Genomic DNA, 20,000 nt, shown 5'->3' with positions numbered 1-20,000 from the left:
ATGTTGGAAAGTTTATATGAACATTTGCCTGAGACTGATAACATACATATTATTACCATTACTCAATCTGTTTTGTGTTCATATTGAAGTTTCAGTGCATTGATTTTTATTTTGATGACCGTTGACTGATTGTTGATTGATTTATGTATGATGACTGCTGCAGTTTGTGCTTGTTTTTATTGCTTTCTTGAACATATCTACATAAAAAATGGTCTTCTTTCTTCGGACTAGTCAAAATTCATTTCGGGCTACCAAAATCTGAAGAATGCCTGCACGAAGGGCTACCAGGGATTTAAAAATTTTGTGAGCCCTGAAAATATTGACTGACATCTTCTCTTCGAGCGTAAAGATTGCACAGGGCTAAAAACAAATGCAGTCAACACAATGGTTCAGCCATCTGCTCACACAAGATTTCATATTGAAATTTGTTTGGGGCCCTGAGGGAGGTGTTTTCCAGGTCACGGTATCAGGGCGTGACCAAACTCAGCAGTCAAAACCTTTTCTGTGGTAAGACCTGAGGGGCTCAGCGTTACGACCACTTACAGCACTGCTCTGAACTCACAAGATCTGTCACTGTGGTTTTTGTTACCGATAAAAAGGAGAAAAGACCACAGGAAACCCCTTTTATTTAAAATAATAAACTGTTAGGAGCATAAGTAATAGCTCTTTAATTGCTCTATTCCCTCTGTATGATACCTGTTGAGTCTTCCTGCAGCTGATATTGGGTGGTTTGAAGGCTTGAATGGTCACACACTTCTGGTCTGGACTCCATAACCATGCGTTCCTCTGTTCGTGATTGTCACAGTCCTTTTTACGGGTACACCTACAGGACAATAAGAGCCAAGTCAATGTCTGGAGTTGCTATGTCCAGGCGAGTTACTCTCTCTCTACCATTTACGTTAAAAGCACTGCCTTGAGTCAGTTGCTAACATCACCACTTTGTCATGTTCAAAACATCAAGATTTTAAAACGTTTCCATTGGCTTTACAGGCGGGTTTAACATAGTAATGATTCAGATTCTAGATGAGCATTCACTGTTTGCATGCTGTGAAACCGTGGAAACGGATCACGCACACACGTACACACCTGCCCTGAAGCACACACCATCCACAGTATGGGTCCTTCTGAGCCACACAGGACTGGCAGTCCTTCTTCAAGTGGCATGCCTGCACTGGCACTTTGGTGATCTGCCACACAGAGTGGAGGAGAGAGGGTCAAACATCACATACATCAATATTAGGGAACAGGAACTAACACCTAAATGGGCACCTAATGACCTAAACTACCCAAATCATGAGCAGAAAAATCTGAAAGCCAACTTCATAATCCGGAGATGATTTAATGTATATGGGAGGATGTGTATAGGTCATATACAAATATTCCTCCATTTTATAAAAGAGACTTCAGCATCTGTGGATTTTGGTATCTGCAGGGGGGTCCTGGAACCAATCCTCCGTGGATACCGACGACAGACTGTATTCATTTTCATGCAGCTATATTTAAATTAAACATTAGAGTTCTAACTGGTATAAGTTATCAGTTGGTTTTCAATGTCAGGTTCCACTAACCTGTTTGGTAGTGGTGATATACAGATGATCAAAGCTTGTGTCGAAAAAGAGGCTCCTATGAACTGGTCCCTCAGCTCCCTCAACCGGCATCCTACTGTAGGCCTCAGGGCTGCTAGACAGATGCACCTATAAAAAAAACAAAACAACTCAGGTTATGGAGGAGTGGATATGTGGGAGATACGGTGGTGCTGGAGTTAGCCCACTACCCTGTCAGTAAAGAGAGTCACTATAAGACTGTGTAATGAAGTGTTAGTCACTGCCTGAATACGTACACTCTACTTATCTATATGTGTTTTCAAGGCTAGGCATATCTGACCAGTCACATAGCAGGGGTTTTTTTTTTTCAGTTTAAGCCTCAGAAAAACAAGATGCTGTGATTTATAAATTTCATCAGCTCCTGTCTAGTGCACTTAAAAAAGGTACTATTAAAAATAAGCATGCAGGCAATCAGAGGACATGTAACACCCACCAACACCAAAAGATGACAAATATCTGTTGCCTTTAAAATCCACTGAGGGATATTCTACCCCTGGGATTAGAAGCAACAGGTTTCAGGTAACAGGTAATGTCTTTCTGAACCCTTCACACCAAAAGCAATCACAAACTGTTGAACAATGCAAACCATCTCAATAGGAACAACAAAGCCAGTTCTCAGAATTTGTATTCTACCATTAGAGTGGTGCCTTCTAAAACAACCTCGCCGGGAGTGAGAGACCTGGAGAAGCAGTCAAGGAAGAAAGGAATGTTGGAATGGAGCAAGATACTTACCTTAAACACCTCCCCCGCACCGGTACCCAGGAATGCGACAGTGTGCTCCTTCTCCACGGCGACGGCTACTGCGGTCAGCAGGCTATTGTCTCTGTGGTATGCAGGCTCAACACTGAGGGCGAACTCAGGTTTGGTGGCCAGGGGAGTAGGCAGGAACTCAGCTCCACAAGGGTACTTCTTTGCCATCTCGGGATTCTAAGTAGCGAAGGACACGTCAAAATCGTGCTTCTCAAAACACCATATTCTCCCATGACACAGAGTGAGCAAGAGAGAGAAAGAAGTTAAAAAAAATTCAGGTTTAAACATACACTTACAGGTGCAATTTCTCGACATGGATGCTCCGTGTTGGAGTAAGGTTGGTATAAAGCCTCTCTGTCACCAATCAGACCCTTCCCATTGTAACAGGAACCAATGACCTTCTCTACTCTAGCGTCAATGCTTTTAAGAGGATACAAGCAGAGCGCTGAACCACCCCCTTCATCGTCTGAGGTGAACACCACAAACAAGACCTGGTCGTCAGTGGTGACTGTCCCGTGCTCGCCCGATTGAGTTAGGCTCTCTGCCAAAGCCGGCCCTGGATATGCCACGTAGGCAGCCTGTGCCCGGTTGTAGCGGTTGCTTCGAGAGCAGTTCAGCTGAAGTTCTGTGTAAGAGTAGTAATGCTGGTCGTTCTTACACATGCGAGCCACGAAGGTGAAGTTGCGACTGTCCTTCATGTACTGCGTGCGGGAGAACAGGAAGTAAATGTGCTCAGAGGTGTTGAAGACGTAACGAAAATTGTGCAGGTACCTCTGCACAAGGGGGCTAGCCTGCACGGTGGCTGCCTCCACCAGGTTCTCAAACACCACCATGTCATTGTAGTCCTGCAGCAAACGTGTGCTGATGATCTTGGAGCTGTCCGAGCTTCCGTAACCTTTTCCGACCAGGAACACTTTGAGTTCGCTCTCGTCCTTAGTGAAGGTGGAGATGACGCCGACCACTGACACACCCTCCTCCGTGCTGGCTACGTAGGTCTTTTCACCCTTAGTGTCGCTGTAATAGACCTTTTGTTTGACATCGTTAAGGCTCACCAATGAACAGATTCCTCGGAACAGGCTTCCACATACCACGAGAGATCCGTTGGAAGGGTGGACCAGTAAAAGCTTGTTAAAGTTGTCAGTTTCCACTGCCTCAGCACACTGGGGGGTGATGGGAGGTGTGCACTGGGGGTTGTCCTTGTGAGGACCAGTGATGTCACTGCTCTCCAGCTGCAAGGACGAATTCAGCTGATAAAGAGCGTTGACGGCACCCACATAGATGCGGCCCGTCCTGGGGTCCTGGACCACGTTGTTAATAGTAGTGGCGGAGGGAAAGGCAGCAAGAGGCTCGTCACAGAGGCATGTGTTCGCACACAAAAGGAGCAGGAGCGTCATCCACCAAATCATCTCTGAGAGAGAGAGAGAGACAGAGAGAGAGAGAGAGTTAGATTTGTTCAGTTACTCCTATGATCTGCATATCATTTGAGGCAATATTTAGAACAGCCTCTTTTGTGATTAAAAAAAAAAGATCAAATCAAACCATCAGAATCAAGTTCTGGAGGTAAGACTTTAAAGTCACACAGAGTTTGGAACAGAGAAACACCACAGGAAGCATCACACCAACTCAGCCATTTTTTTTTTCTGCAATGCGTGAATGTCGTGATTTTTTTTTAAAATCATTTCAGTTACTGTTTACCTTCCAAACCTCCATGAGAAGCCAAGCTGCAGGTTGCTGCTTGCTTTGATTCTGTCGATAAAAAGGGATATGTTTTTCAAAGAGACCCGTACACTATTCTGTACCTCATTCTTCTCCGCTCTACCATTCCACTAAAGAGAGAATCTCTGTCCACAAGTCAGACGTTAAGGGGAAGACAAGGGTGGAACCGTGCCAAGCAGAAAAACAAAGACGAGCTCAGTGTAAACTGGTTTGAACCCAGCAGGTGAGTGCTATGAGACTATTCCTCTAACCCTAACAAGTCTGTAAATAGCGAATGACAACAGAGCTGTGACTTCCAATGTCTGGAACGGATAACCTCAACTGAAGCTGCAGGATCCAGCCCAGACAGCATGTTAGTTACATAGCCCATTCTATGTGTCCTAAGCACGGTGGCTCTTTAGGAAGGGATTTAATCAGCTAATGACACGGCAGGAGTCAATGATCTCTGTCTTTATCGAGCTCTGCAGTATAAACACACTCAGAGCCTGCAGTGTCTTGCGTCTTCCCTTTTCCCAACACTCATCAGTCAATGTTTTAAAAAAAAAGAAAAAGAAAAAGGAACAAGGCATTTTTGCTTCATCACAGTCTCTCATGGTGATTGAAAGTTCTGGTATAATTGACCGTGCTTCAGGGTCTGTTTGTATAGTTTCTTTTTCTCCCCTTTACTAAACACGAGTAACACTCAGACAGAACTATTACTATCTTGTAAGCGACGCTCCGCTCCACTCATCCGCAGCGCAATAAAGAATTCATGGGAGGTTTAGTGGGATATTAACGCTCCTTATTGGCCACAACGATCTGAACTCTTCAAGATCTCTTGACTGCAACCAGCCATGAAACCCTATACAACACACTTAGCGTTAGCATTCTGCTGTTCTCCGCTTCAATGGAGATTAAGACACTGCTACGCACCCTGAATATCTGAGAGATTGCTAAGCGTAGAAGTTTCACACACACGGGTGCTGTCGCTGGCACAGTAACAGGGACCTGCACAGACTTTTTGGACCTAGTCCACCGTGCGGATGTATTTGTACACAGTTGTTTAATAAAGGAAAAGATGAAATTTGTTTGTTAAAACTGACCAGGGAGTGGACTATGCAGTATTTCTTTATTCAGCAGTACGGAGGCATGGTTTCTCAGCAAGTGAACTGACATGATGTGACTAACTGCGTCCTGGTGGCTTGACTGTGCATGCATGCTTGTGTGTGTGTGTGTGTGTGTGTGTGTGTGTGTGTGTGCGCGTGTGTGTTTTGACAGGCCAGAATATCATACGTGAAGAGACAGCAGAGCCTGTCTGTCAAAGGTCTGTAAGTCCTGTGTCTCAAGGGGGTGGGGGGTGTTCACATGCCTGACACAGCAACCATCTACACACAAACACACAAACAAACAGTCTCCTGTCTGCTGCTGTTGCTACAGACACTTGAAGTGTGTTGGAAGAATGTCTGATAAACACACACACACACAGGTCTTTGTTTCTCACCGCTTTTTTAGCCCAGTCAGAGAGTAAAAACATGTTGGCCATTGTAGTGTCTTACCTCATGGGTCTTATAACCACACAGGCATGCAGAGGGACCGATCTGGAGAGAAGTTACCGGCAAACACCGATGACACTCTGCCTCAGTGACTCAGAGGACAGGGGAACTTTTATCAGGACTGATTTTCATGTCTCTCCAGCTCCACCAACACACTTATTTCTCTCTCTCTCTCACTCACTCACTCACACACTCACACACTCACACACACACACACACACACACACACACATGCATACACCAGAATACAGTTGATGGTTAGACTACTCCTGCAGCTATATCAAGAAGCAATGAGAAAAGCTCTTTACATTTGGTGGAAATGAGATGCTGTGTGTGTGTGTGTGTGTGTGTGTATTATAAATACAGTCCTGCAAAAATCTAGCCTAGAATCTAACAAAGCGACAACAGAAGAAAATCATTTCAACCCCCCACCTCCTTTCCAATAACACCAACATTTCTTTTCTACAAACCCTATTTCTGACCAGACAATTAAAACCATCTTACAATGAGGCTCAGCCCCTCAGCTCCACACAGCACAGCTCCTACGACGCTAAGTGTGTCAGTGAATCATGCACTGGCACAAACACACAGGGCACAAGGTTCATTGTTTTTATAATCTTATAATCTCTTTTATAATCTAATAAGTTATGGAGTGCAAGCAATATTCTATTATCAAGCAGTGTGTGTGTGAGCGTGTGTGTGTTAGTGTGCGTATAGAGATGTGGATGTGTGTGTGTATGAGAGAGAGAGAGAGACTACGTGCTAGTGAGCTCAGTGAGCTGGCAGTAGAGCACAGTAACTCAGAGCTGAAGATTAGCTTGGCTTAGCACAAAGAGATGCATTATACTGAGAGTCAGATGCACTGTTGTGAGTTGCTCTTTCAGCACCATTCTCTCACTAAACAAATCTTTCTATTTCCCTTTGCCCTCCTTCTCTCAAACTCTTTTTGCCCTCCCTCATCTTATAATCTAAACTGTCTCTTTCCCTCACTAACTCGTCTACTATCTCTGTTGGTAATTCCCTCTCCCAGTCTCCAAATAATTCGGTCTCTCTCACTTTCTGTTTTTAATCAAAATTCCTCCTAAATCTCATCCTTCATCTCTCCTCTCAACTCTCTTTCTCTCATTAAAGTTTAAGCACAATATTTTGTTAGAGCAGAGAAGCTGCTAATGAAGCTCCGACCCCATGAGCACTCTGTGTCTCCATGGAGATGTCTGGGTGATTGACAGGGTGGACAGCCCAGGTTAATGAACTGTGGGACTGGTGGAATGACGTGAAGTGAATCTGTCAGACAAAAACTAACCAACCAACCAATCAACCAACAAACTACTTTCACAGAAAGTTCTTGACAACAGTCAAAGGTGATGGGGGTAGCATATCTTTAGTGTGAAGTGTAACTATAAATTCCCTATACATACATGACAATGTAACCATAGCTCCACAGCTGAATATTCTCTCTTTATGTATGTATATAAGTGGATAAATAAATGTGGTTCCATGGTAAAACTCCCGAGCTAATAATAATTAACAGTGTTTGTAAGGACAGTAGAAGAAACAAGGAAGCTGTGTGTGTGTGTGTGTGTGTGTGCGTGTGTTACCTTTCAGTGATTTTGATGGTATCAGGAATAACTTAACTCTAGGTTTCCTCCTGTCAGAAAAGTTTTGTTTTATTTCTATTAGTGTGTGTAGTATAAAAAATAAACGGCTTTACTTTTTTACCGCTTTACTCTGAGACCTTTGGAAGTCTTTCCTGCTACACGCGTATACACACGGGTTCAGGAGTACGGTGGAAAACATTCAGCCCCTCACAGCTTGATACTCTTTGGTGAAAACTGAGAGGGGACGTGGGTGACAGATGGTCTGCCCCGAGATGACACCCTGACCCCAGACCCTTGACCCCTGACCCCTGACCCCAGTGGCAGATCTCACAGAGCTAGGCAGGCACTGTGGTTTCTCACAGAGGCAGATCTCACAGAGCTAGGCAGGCACTGTGGTTTCTCACAGAGGCAGGTCTCACAGAGCTAGGCAGGCACTGTGGTTTCTCACAGAGGCAGGTCTCACAGAGCTAGGCAGGCACTGTGGTTTCTCACAGAGGCAGGTCTCACAGAGCTAGGCAGGCACTGTGGTTTCTCAAAGTGGCAGGTCTCACAGAGCTAGGCAGGCACTGTGGTTTCTTACTTGCATGGCTGTGACTCAGATTGTATTTGTTTTGATGACTTTTAATGAAGATCTTGTTAGAGAAGAGTATGGCCCCATTTCCTGCTCATTGGTAATATAAGGAGCGTAAAAAGGCTCTTCTTCTCTATTATAAATATATAAACTATTTCCATCTGGCTCTCTCGGCCAGGGTTTTATCGCTCTGTCATCTTTCTACTGCTAATAACAAAGCCAGAGAGAGAAAGAGTGAGAGAGGGAGAGAGAGAGTGTGAAGGAGAGAGAGAGACAAACAGACAGACAGAGACAGAGAGAGCAGGCATAAGAGGGAGACAGAGAGAGAGAGAGAGAGAGAGATACTGCCTCAAAAATCCCATTTCTGCTGTAGAATCAGTTTGGGGATAAAGCCCCAAATCACAGCTTTACAGTCACTACATCCATTCCTTTGTCAAGTTTCCATGGCAACCAGTGACTGAAAGCAACTTTGGTCCAACAGTCCTGTACTGCACACACCACCCTCTCCGCAATTTAACTGAAATTCTGAAATTTCACAAATCTTTTCACTAGGGCAATTTCACTAGGAATCATTTCACCAAAGATTTCCATAGTATAGCAAATATGCAAACAGACAAAGCTAAACTAGGCTATTCTAGGTTAGGCTAGGCTTTAGTTGTGAAGAACGAGGTGTGGTCACACAAACTTCACACACCGTCTGTTGCTAACACATCATCTGGTTTCACAGAACTGCAAAGATCAAAGTGAAAACATGCGACATGTATGCGTGTTAAAACTGTCTTCAACCCACGCAAGCAGGGAGTGATCAAAAGCTAGCATTATGCTAATGTAATTTTCTTTCGTGTACTACTTCTATAAGCTCCAATTAATTACCACTCTGTTTTACAGTCCAGTCTATATTACCCTCTTAACATTCAATGGCTCTGCGTTTCCCTACTTACACACACACCACTGTTCCACACAAACCACACACTCATTTGACCCACTCGTGCACACACACAGAAACAAATCCATGCATGCACCAACTATTCCTTAAAGCTTTGTTTTGTTTTTGTTTTGTTTTGTTTTTTTTGCGTGTGTGTCCTTGGAATGAGCATGCACAGTGAGTAAGTGAGTCACAAAGAGAGAGAGAGAGAGAGAGAGAAATACAACTAACAAGAACCGCATTCAACAAGGCAGTCTTTGTGTGCTTGTTGGTGAGGCTGTGTTCCCCAGTGAGAGAGTGAAAGATAACACTACCATTCCACTCCAGATTAAAGGCTTTTCTCTCTCTCCCTCTCTCTCTCTCTCTCTCTCTCTCTCTCTTGCTCTCTCTCTGCCTTAATTCCAAAGCTCTGGTCATGAACATATCCCCCAGTTTTACAGCACACAGCCCCTGTTACTGCTACACCATCTACAACACAACCACACCATGGAGGGAGACAGAGGGGGAGGGGGGAGTGGGTGACTGCATGAAATGAAGTGAATGAATGAATGTAATAATAATATGACTGAGTAAGTCAGTGGACGAGTAGCTGTCTGACAGAACCAAAAGGCTGGTCAGAGAACTGTTTAAGTTTGGTTTTGAGTGACTTGTGAGAAACAGAGTGATTTGAAATCTCTTCACTTCCTAACAGATGTTGGTCTCTTTCTTCCGGGCTCGCACAGAGATGAAAGCAGATAAGAATCATTTACAGCTTCGTACTTCTCCTAATTGTTCCTACTGAAACACATTCTACAGAGCTATCCATGGAACTGTTTTAATAAATTACACTGGCTTTAATTAGCTCTTTCTTCAATATCTCAAGGCGAACACACACACACACACACACACACACACACACACAGACACTCACACGCACAACCCTTATTAAGCTCATAACACACAGGAGCCATGCTATGGAGTTTTTTTCTCCCCTGATCTTTGACGGAGGTTAGCACTTTTCAAAGTGCTGACTAACTACTAGAGGGGATCTTTCTACAAAAAAGTTTTCTGGGGGATGGGGTGGTCTTTCCTGCCTCACTTAAAACGCTTGCACTTTTAAGGTGAATCATTTGGGATGAATCTTTTTACATCAGTCTTTCGTGATGAATCTTTTTTGGGTTAATTAAAAATCAAAAGGAAGTGAATAACTTCCATGTCATTATTCATTGCACTGTTTTCTTCCCCATTTAAAAAGCAGTTGGCTGAATCCGGCAGCTGCTCATCCTCCTCTATGAGGCATATTCCACCACTCAACTCTGAGGTAGCTGTTAGCCAATGAGAGCAGAAAACTCTTAAATGACACAGCCCCTGTGACTACTTCCTGAGCCGAAAGGAGAACCAAATCAGTGACATCTCACCACCTACTAGCCAGCAAACAATAGGCCTACTACATGTAGCCATCAAAATTTGCTATACTTAAAAAAAGGTGAAATCTCAATGTTGTGGTATTTTCAGATGCTGATCATCAGGTTTGGTACTTCTATTATTCTGTGACTGGAAACGTACAATGCCCAAGGAAAATCTGCTATAAGGAAAAAAGGTCAGTGAGTTTAGAGTTTTTGTCAAAATGATCCCAAATCAGCATAATGGAATGATCAGTGTGAGAGAGATATAACAGACAACCTTGAACTCTTTCTCAAGTACCCTTCATCCACCTCTCCTTTTCCCACACACACGCACACACGCATACACACGCATACACACACGCACACACACACACGCATACACACACGCACACACTTAGCCTTATGTGGAAGAAAGTGCCAGGCGTCTTGACTAGCATTTCCCAGGATTGGGGCCCCATTGTCAAAGATGACAGAAGGATTAGCAAACACTTCCAGTCCAATTTACTCTCCATTTAACCATGAAAACGTTTCTGACTTTTCTCTGTGCTAGCCAATCCGCTCTGACATAAGAGTCCCCTTGCGTTCTCATTTGGCAAGTCATTATTCACATAATGAAAAAAATTAATTTCGATAATGAAGCAATAATGCTAATTACAGCACTAGCCGTTAATACCTCACAAATCCATGCTGGCCAACCAACAGCATGACCCACTTAATGAAGACCGGGTTTTATGAGGTAAATCTCAGTAATACGTGGTGCTGTGGTTTTTCCCTCTATCGCTCTCTTGTTTGGATTACTGTAACCAGCTGATCCCTGAGCAAACTCAACCGGCTCTCTGTGCAGTCCTGAACCTCTCAAACACACACACACACACACGCACAGACGAATGATGTGTTCACCCATCTGGGTCAGCACCAGAATTTAGGGGGGAAAGAAAACAGAGTCTTAAGTACTCTCCTAGTGGCCCATCAGCAATGACAAACACTTCCGTTTGAATCTGGTTTTCCAGATCCATGGCCCTTTAAGGAATGACATGGTTACGTCATTCTCTGTTGAAAATTACAGTGTTAGTCGGTAGTGTTTCATCTGAGTGTTTTAGTGTCCACTGCTGTTGTTTCAGCAACAGGAAAAAGAATTTTCCTGTCAGAATCTCTATAGATGAGCCTAGTGTCTGACTGCCTCCCCTCTGAGGCTTACCCCCCCCCACACACACACACACACATACACACACATACAGAGAGAGCTCTCGCACACAGACACGCACATACACACACAGTCACAAACTCTGAATGACACGTTAGTTTCATCATCCAATAAAAAAACGTCTCTTTTTTCAGTCTCTCTCATGTTCGTTGCCTTTCCTAACAGCCACAAAAGCCAGTCCATGTCACCACTGCCTGTTTTTCAATGCATTCAGAAAATGCAACCCGTCGTAACAGTTGCACGGAGGTAGCTAACAATGCCATTAAAAAGAAAATAACAGTGTCAGACCTCAGAGTTTCTTCACTGCTTCTGCAGTCATACTCTCAACACATCATTTACACATGTATTTCTGGAGGAACCAGTTTCACTTTAGTCTCACAGCAGAGTGTTTACTTTCAAATCACAAATACCTGATGTGTGTGTGTGTGTGCATGTGTGTGTGTGAGAGAGAGAGACAGTGCGTAATCCGCACTAACATGATACAGACTAACAGACACTGGTAGGGGGAAAACAGGTGGGGGAAGAGGGGGGATGCCATCCCCCTTGTTAGTAAAAGGATCAAAATGCATCCCCCCTGTTAACCTGCCATCACCATATATACTCTATAGAGTAGTGTCAATGACTATTGGGCCATCCCCCCTGTTAACCTGCCATCACCATATATACTCTATAGAGTAGTGTCAGTGACCATTGGGCCATCCCCCCTGTTAACCTGCCATCACCATATATACTCTATAGAGTAGTGTCAGTGACCATTGGGCCATCCCCCCTGTTAACCTGCCATCACCATATATACTCTATAGAGTAGTGTCAATGACTATTGGGCCATCCACCATGTTAAAAAATAACAAATCATCTACTGGTTAAAACTGAACTGAAAACTACATTTGGCTCAAGTACAACAATGGCCAAAAAGTCAAAACAGGTGCTAAACTTGCCTTACGCATACACACATATATACACCCACACAAACACACACTGACTAGAGAGGTTGCTTTATACTCCTGAAATTTGATGGTTTAAAAGTGAAGTCTGTAGATAAAGTGCATGTCTGCTTTTTGAATATTGATAAACAACACAAATATGAATACATGAATCTATGAATATTCTCAGACAACATGTGCCTCTGCCCTCACCTCAAAGTCTGTTTAACGCTGAAATATTTCACTGGGCGACTGAGCACACACCTCAGACGGGAAATGGGTTTTTCCCTCTTAGTTTTCAACAGTGAAGACAGAGACGGGGCATCTGGGAGAGCCAATGTGGTATTACTACACCACATAAAGAAAAAAAATTGAAATCGGATAGGCAAAGTTCAGCAGGAGAAAATCAATAGAGAGAGAGAGAGAGCGAGAGAGAGAGAGAGAGAGAGAGAGAGAGAGAGAAAAGCAGAGGGGGAAAAAAGAGAGCAAGGGTGATTTACAACTTCAATTTACAGAGGGAGTGAATCATTTCCGTAAAGGGACAATGTGCAGCACTGGCCGAGCAGAGAACGATTACAGTACAGCCCAGCTGTAGGCACATTCTTGTCTAATTAGTTTTGTTTAAGCTGTCAACTGCACCAAGTGTATTTTGACTGAAAAGACTGGTCTACACAACAACTGGACTAAAAAAGCAACTTTCAGGATACACACTCTCATAATCTGCCTTTTTCCCGTCACCCTGTATCTGTTTAACTGTATCCTTGTCTCTAACTTTGACTCCGACACCCAGCCCACCCCAGGCCACCGCAGGCCCTTACATGCCCGTGCAAACGGTCCAGCCGCGGGAGGGAAGAAAATCTGCATAAAGCAGCTTTAGCCCTGCAGGTCACGTGTGGAACGGCGCAACTAAAAACTACTTAGCTTTCTATTCCATCTCCTGTACATCTTAAGCAACAAATTCACAGCCCCCTTTCCCCGTGAGGGGCTTTCTCAAACCTGGCAGGATGAGGGGATCATTTTTGAATGTAGCTAAGGTAAAAGATTCGACCAAAATTTTCAAACAACAGGCAAACTGGAATTCACTGTTAAGTCTACCTAGACATGAACATAAATCGTTCTAAAAAGGGGGCCAAGGGAGACATTTGGTAGGGGTCAAAACCTCTTAAAACAGAGAAAGATTAAACAACTGGCGTTTGAACTGAGAGCTTTGTTTAATGCTGGTGGAAGCGGTCTGGTCAATAAGCCAGTTCATGACTGAGGGAACATAGGGTTTGCAGGGGGAAAGATTAAGAGCGCTGATTTCTGCTACAAAACAAAACACTTCTTTTATCCTACAAGTCTATGATGAAGTTAAAACATGAACGATTACGCACTGTAGTTAAGAGTCAACATATCCTGTATCTTTCTTCCCGTTTAGATGCCAAGACAACAAACCAGACTAAACTAAACTAAACAATGTCCAATTGTTTACAGCACACAAACTCAAAATACCCAGATGTTGATGTGTAAAACAACCACAATATAAAAAACACAACGGAGACACGGCCCGCAGCAACTGCCCGGCAAATTCAACATAACGCCATCTACACAATGGGACATTTAACAGCCGTTTCAGCCCATTGGAAAACGGGGAAATAAAATGATTTTCTTTAATCAAAAAGGCACTAACCCCCAAGAGCCCTAAAAAATACTCAGGCTTAGTCTCTCTAGGTCTGGCAGCCAACCAACATAGCCTTTTCATTTTACACAGTAATTATCATTAACATTCACACTGTAATTGTAATTAAAGTCAGATTTGCTAACATTTGAAGGAAAACAGCTCAGGTTATGCACGCAAACTATGCTCCGTGATTTTTGAATCTACCACTCTGAAGGTTATTCCAGCGTGCAGTTTGTGTCATGCTCTGTTGAACCAACGACTGCAATAAATTTAAAATCACTGCCTGTCATCTTCTGAACTGACAAAGCCGATCTCTAACGACAGGGTCTTATGTCGAGAATGGATGCGAAATATGTGGAGCAAATACTGTATCTTAAATCAGGTTTTCGTTTACCCAGAGTAATCCCTCACATACATTCTCAGCATTGCCTAAACAAAAACTTGAGAGCAGACACTCTTTGAGAATTTGTCTGCAGGACTTCAGACGATTAGAATTAAAAGAACGTTACCACCCTCCATTCTTTCCGAGGTGAAAGGGAGAAAATATCTACAATGCTCAAAATACGAAAAAAAGAGCCCAAGTACAAGACAAGTTTGAATCGTTTAAAATACATGATTTATTGACACTCCCTCTATATGGGAGAACAGGGTCGTACACTCTTGACGCCCCGTCTTGTTACACAAAAATAGAGCTACAGGAGAGCGGGGAGAGAAGAACATAACGGCCAACTAATCTCTATCATAGTGAGAGAAGAAGGATCTCAATTCCACTTTGCGTGTGTATACCATCTTTGCTGGGGAAGATTTGAGCCTTTTAATTTCCCGCGGCTTGAAGTCCTGCGCGTGCCCTGGCTATCGATGCTGGAGATCTAGGCCTGTAATAAAGCGGGCGAACGCAGTACAGCATAGTTTTTTTTCTCAAGACTGTGTTTCCCCTCTGTCTGTGCACCAGTACACCCAGAGACTGGTCCTGATAGGCCTTCTGGAGAAGGCTGATAACGCTGCTATTTCTCCACTCCAATGATCCTGTCTCAGAGTCGGTCTGACTTCAGCCTAGCCCTTCTATCAAGACACACTGAGTATCTACTCAGGGGTCTGGTCTACAGATAAAACACACGTACACACACACACACACACCCCATCTGTCAAGGCCAACAGAAGTGATGACTCACACAGAAAAAGAGAGTAAGTTTTTTTTCCCCATCTTAAGCCTTCTTCTATACTGATTGGTTTAATACTGTGAACTGAGTCAAAATCTGAACTCCTCGTTCTTCCTCAGGCAAAGAGAAATGATTGACACAGACAGACAGAGTGACAGCAAGCGCACACCGCAGCGAGAGAGGGAGAGGGGGGGAGAGAGGGAGGGAGGGAGGGAGAGAGAGAGAGAGAGAGATGTAATTAAGAGGGTTCATCCATTGGTGAATCTTTATAAATGATTTCATGCTAGAAAATCAGCCATAATAAAGAAGTTTTGTACTTCAAGGAGAGTGCGAGAGAGGGGGGGGGGGGGGGGGCTCGTCTGTTCTGAGGAGCAGGGCTAATAGGAGGAGGGAGGGAGGACATGAAAGTGTCAGGCGAATCAATAGCCTGTCAGAAGTCCCCAAACCCACACACGGCATGTAGTGAAGAGGCTGACAGCTAATTGTTTCTCGGGCGCGTGGAAAGACACTGTCACAATGTGAGTGCTACAGCGTCTTGTCATCAAAATGCCAGGCGACACTCTGAAAGGTCAACAAAATCATTATGTCACACCTGTTGACACGCAGGCAGACTGACAGCGGAGAGAGAGAGAGAGAGAGAGAAGGAAAGCAGACGCTAACGGCTGTCACGGCTGAGACCCCGAGTCGACCCTTGAGTTGCGGGAACGGCTCTTCTCCACTGCCGGCAAATTCTTTTTACGAGACAATTAATGTTTTCTCTGGGGATACGCAAGAGTCTCTTCGCCAAATGAGGTGTGGACAGCGGTTTCCTCTCGTGACTCCCATGACCTCCAAACACTCTGTTAGCCCACTGGCTGAGAAAGAGAAGAAAAGGAGCTCGTTTTCTCCAGGGACCAATTAGGACAACAGGTTGTGAGATGCACAGACTGGGGAGGGTATACCTGGGGCTGACAACCAGTAAAAGAACTAAATGAGGGAGTTACAAAGAGATGACGGTTCTCGTACTCTCACTGGGACAGCATCGTAACACACCGCAGTTCCATCTGCATCGCCGGAACATTCTTTTCCTTTCAGCATTAACTGTACAGCCGAATAACATTTTCAGCCCCTCCACACACACACACATACACACACACACACACACGCACACACAGATCTAACAGCTCGTGTCACAAGCTACTCAAATCTATACGTAATACTGCTACCTCTAATGAAAATGAAGCAATTTTCACCCAGTTAAAATCCAAATTCCAGGCCTGCCACCTTTCAGATGACTGGGAGCCTAAAGAAACTTAAAAAACAAAACAAAAAAAAAAAAAAACAAGAAAGACATCCACTAAGTTACTTATTTCTGTTTTTACTTTTGAGTGTAAAAGTGTCGTTCACGACCCATATCTTCTGCCAAATAAAGAAAAGTCAAAATAATTGTGCATTTGTTTAGCTGCTACGCAAAAAGAAAAAACTTAAACTAACCTAAAAATGGCAGCATGCACCAAACAAGACGTTTCTTTACTGCTGTTTAACTAAAACTGGCAAATTACAACAAATTCACCGAAGCCAACATGAACAAGATGAAACTTCCCGATTCTTCTGAAATCTGCCTTTCTGTTTCGTCCGAGATAAAAAGGTTTCTTGTGAAAACACCACACAGGGGTGGGTCTCCTGGGAGATCTCTGGAGGTGAAACTAGATATTTGACTCTTTTCAATAACCTGACATTCCTTCCTCTCTTCATTCTCACGTTTTCCATTCCACCTTCTCTCCCTCCCCCCCCTCTCTCTCACACTCTGCCTCTAAGGGATCAGATATTAGATTAGTCCTGTCAGGCAAAGCAGCGTTTTGATTTTTATCACTGGTATTTCTGACGCCCTCAATGCCAGACCCGGGATCAGCTTCATCATCGACGTAAACAGTCCCATCTGGACTAAACCTTGTCCCTCACCTCGGGCGGGAATGCCTGACTCGTTTTTCAGACAGAGATAGAGACCCAAGCTCCACCTCCTCCTCCTCCTCCTGTTTGCTTACAATCCAAACACAGTGCAAAGCTGAATCAGAATCGAGTTCTGTTCAGATTTTAGGGTAATGTAAATGCTGTTTGGACGGACAGGATACTATATTACAGAATCATATCATTTTTTTCTTCTTTTGACTCTTGCCAGCTAGGGAAGGGATGGGTTTCAATTTCTGCTGGCATGGTTTTCCAAGAGAGCAGATGAACACAGACCACACTGGCATGTTCTCAGCAATACCCCTGTATTTCTGAGACAAAAATATTTTTTTTCCCTTTTACTTAACACCACTTAAGTCACTAGGAGGCTTGGTCGACCTGAACACAGAACAGAGTCACAGAATCTGTATCCATGTGTTAAGTGTCTTCCCACCAGTGTGGTGAGAATCTTGTTCTGATTCCAGTGTACAGGACTCTAAAAGCTGGACTGAAATGAGAAGTTCAGTGATGAGGTCAAAAACCAATCGACCTTTTCCTTCTCCCTGGTTTGACCTGAGCCAAACCCTGTTCAGGCTGGCGCTGAGGGAAGACAGAAGACAGCGATGACGGCAAGGCATTCCATCCAAACCACAGGGCGCGTCAGGGCACGGGAGAGCGAGGATTATAGATCAAAGAGGCTAGATTATGCCCGGCAGTTTGGGAAGGTGGACGGCCGTTACCAGACAACGATCGCCAATCTATCATACCGCCATACCTCCAGACAAACCGGAGGAAACTCATAAGTCATGCCGCGGACAGAGAGAGAGAGAGAAAGAGAGAGAGAGAGAGAGCGAGAGAGAGAGAGAGAGAGAGAGAAAGAGAGGACTGTCAGCTTTTTCTGCCTCTAGCCTTCTTTCTTCAGGTCTGCTCATACTGGACTCCAGCCATCACTGTTCCCCCAACAAGCCTTTAAAGTTGTTCTTTCTTGTTTTCAATTATAGACGAACAAAATTGGCCATTCGTTTTCCCTGGTGAAGGGTCGATATTTTTGGAAGGGGTGTTGTATATCTGATTTTGTTGCTTATGAGAACAAAAGCGAAATATCGTGGTGTTTTGCAGGCGTCCGCTGCCTGGATGGCGAGAAAAGAGCCTTTTTACAAAGTCATATGATTAATGAACTGCCCTGTCACTATTCACAAGGACGACAGAGAAAGAAATTAATGGAGGTGTCAGATTCATTCTTACACAGCCTGCATACACACACACACACGTACACACAGGCCGACACATACACACAGGCAGACACATACACACACAGACAGGCGCACACACACACACACACACAGACAGGCACACACACTCACACACACACACACAGACAGGCACACACACAAACACACTTGGAGCTGTACTTACTGCTAAGAGCAGATCAGTAAAACTGATAGTGCTCTGAGGAAAACATGTCACTCACTGTCTCTCTCTCATCACAGTCACTGCTGTGTATGTGCGCACGTGTGTGTGTGCGTGCGTGTGTCTGTGTCTGTGTTTGTGTGTGAGTGAGAGAGAGTGAGTGAGGGAGGGAGTTGCACACAGAGATTCAGCCTCCCCTGCAGTGGAGTTAATTTCATGTAAATTGTTCATTTTTCACCTCTAGGGAGAACAAGGGACCATAGCGCCCCTCCCTCCCCCCACTCCCCAAAACAACATTAGCATTATGCTAATAGAGCCAACCCCTATTAATTCCACCAGAGGGCTTACACAGAGAGCCCCCCCCCTCCTCCTCCCATCCCATCCTCCCTTGTCTCTCTGTCACTCACTCTGTCGCAGCCGTCTCAGCAGGGAAAGACCCAGATCCTGACCTGGGCCTGCTCTGAGAACATACCATCCAGGTGCCACTGTTTGGGGGGGGGTTCTCACAAATGGTAATGACTCAGGCCACGATAAAGCAGGTCAAAGTGTCTACACCCCACCCCACGTGTATGTGTGTGTGTGTGTGTGTGTGTGTGAGAACATAAGACAAAGTGAGGACACACTGCGTTAGTTATTTTTCAGATCAATTCTCCAGGGGGGAAGCTTGCTCCAGAGTAATGATGATTCTCTGTTGTTTAGGCAGTTGTAGATTCGCTATGCTGTACAGTTCGGTTGACAGAAGCATTAATTCAGTAAAAGAATAAGAGTCTGACATTTAGCGAAAGTATAGTCTAACCCCATTCAACATTTACACAAGTCATCTTCACAAACCCTGATGCTCAGACAGCTTAGCACGAAAATAACTCGCCATGGAAACGCCATAAATGCCGCAGATGAGGGCAAGAGCACAGGCACTTACCCTCAGTGTGATTATGAAAAGAAAATATTTGGGAGTTTACATTACAATATTTACTAAGGCCTTTTTCTTCACCCCTTATGCGGAATGGAAAGAGAGGTAAACAAGAATTTCTGGCATCAGAAAAGCCACCAGCACCCAACTGAAGGAGAATATGGAGGAAAACGCTCTTCCTGATTGCACGTTTGTTTATCTGGGTCTATTTTTAATCTGCATTTCAATCATCATTTCCGTAACGGATCGGAGTTTATGGCTTTATGAAAAACGATGAGCTGGCCAGTACAAACTCAGCAATGGGGATGGGGTCTGAGAGAAAGAGAGAGCTTACATGCATGCGCACATGTATTTGTGTTAATGTGTGTGTGTGTGTGTGTGTGTGTGTGTGTGTAATAGAAAGAGTGTATGTGTGATTGTGAGACAGAGACAGAGTGCGCATGTGTGTGTGTGAGAGAAAGAGAGAGATAGAAGATCTGTGTGTGTGAAACAGAGAGAGAGGAAAAGAGTGTGTGTGCGTGTGTGTGTGTGTGTGCGAGAGAGAGAGAGAGAGAGAGAGAGAGAGAGAATAAAAGAGTGAGACAATGTTTCCTCTCTTCTTCTCTAAGAGTCTCATATTGTATTGACCTTGTTGAGAGAGAGAAGAGAAGAAAGGAGAAGGAAGAAGAAAAGCCATACTGCTGTGTCTTTCTGGGAGAGGACCAAACAGCCCGGAGACATCACTAT

General features: G+C 44.2%; 1 protein-coding gene across 2 annotated transcripts in view; it reads right to left on the bottom strand.

The window, feature by feature from the left end:
* plxnb2a.1 (plexin b2a, tandem duplicate 1) overlaps nucleotides 1-20,000 on the bottom strand; it is an 81,971-nt gene that overhangs the window by 24,498 nt on the left and 37,473 nt on the right. For both annotated transcript variants that reach the window (XM_030787460.1, XM_030787452.1), the window contains exons 2-6: nucleotides 2,651-3,762; nucleotides 2,337-2,531; nucleotides 1,569-1,694; nucleotides 1,087-1,187; nucleotides 697-823 (exon numbers count right to left, since the gene is read on the bottom strand). In XM_030787460.1, the coding sequence (XP_030643320.1) occupies nucleotides 697-823; nucleotides 1,087-1,187; nucleotides 1,569-1,694; nucleotides 2,337-2,531; nucleotides 2,651-3,760 (1,659 nt within the window). In that variant the 5' untranslated portion in view covers nucleotides 3,761-3,762. The remainder of the gene's footprint in view (nucleotides 1-696; nucleotides 824-1,086; nucleotides 1,188-1,568; nucleotides 1,695-2,336; nucleotides 2,532-2,650; nucleotides 3,763-20,000) is intronic.

This window comes from Chanos chanos, chromosome 1, assembly GCF_902362185.1.
Source record: "Chanos chanos chromosome 1, fChaCha1.1, whole genome shotgun sequence".
NCBI lineage: Eukaryota > Metazoa > Chordata > Actinopteri > Gonorynchiformes > Chanidae > Chanos > Chanos chanos.
This window is presented reverse-complemented; position numbering and strand designations above follow the sequence as displayed.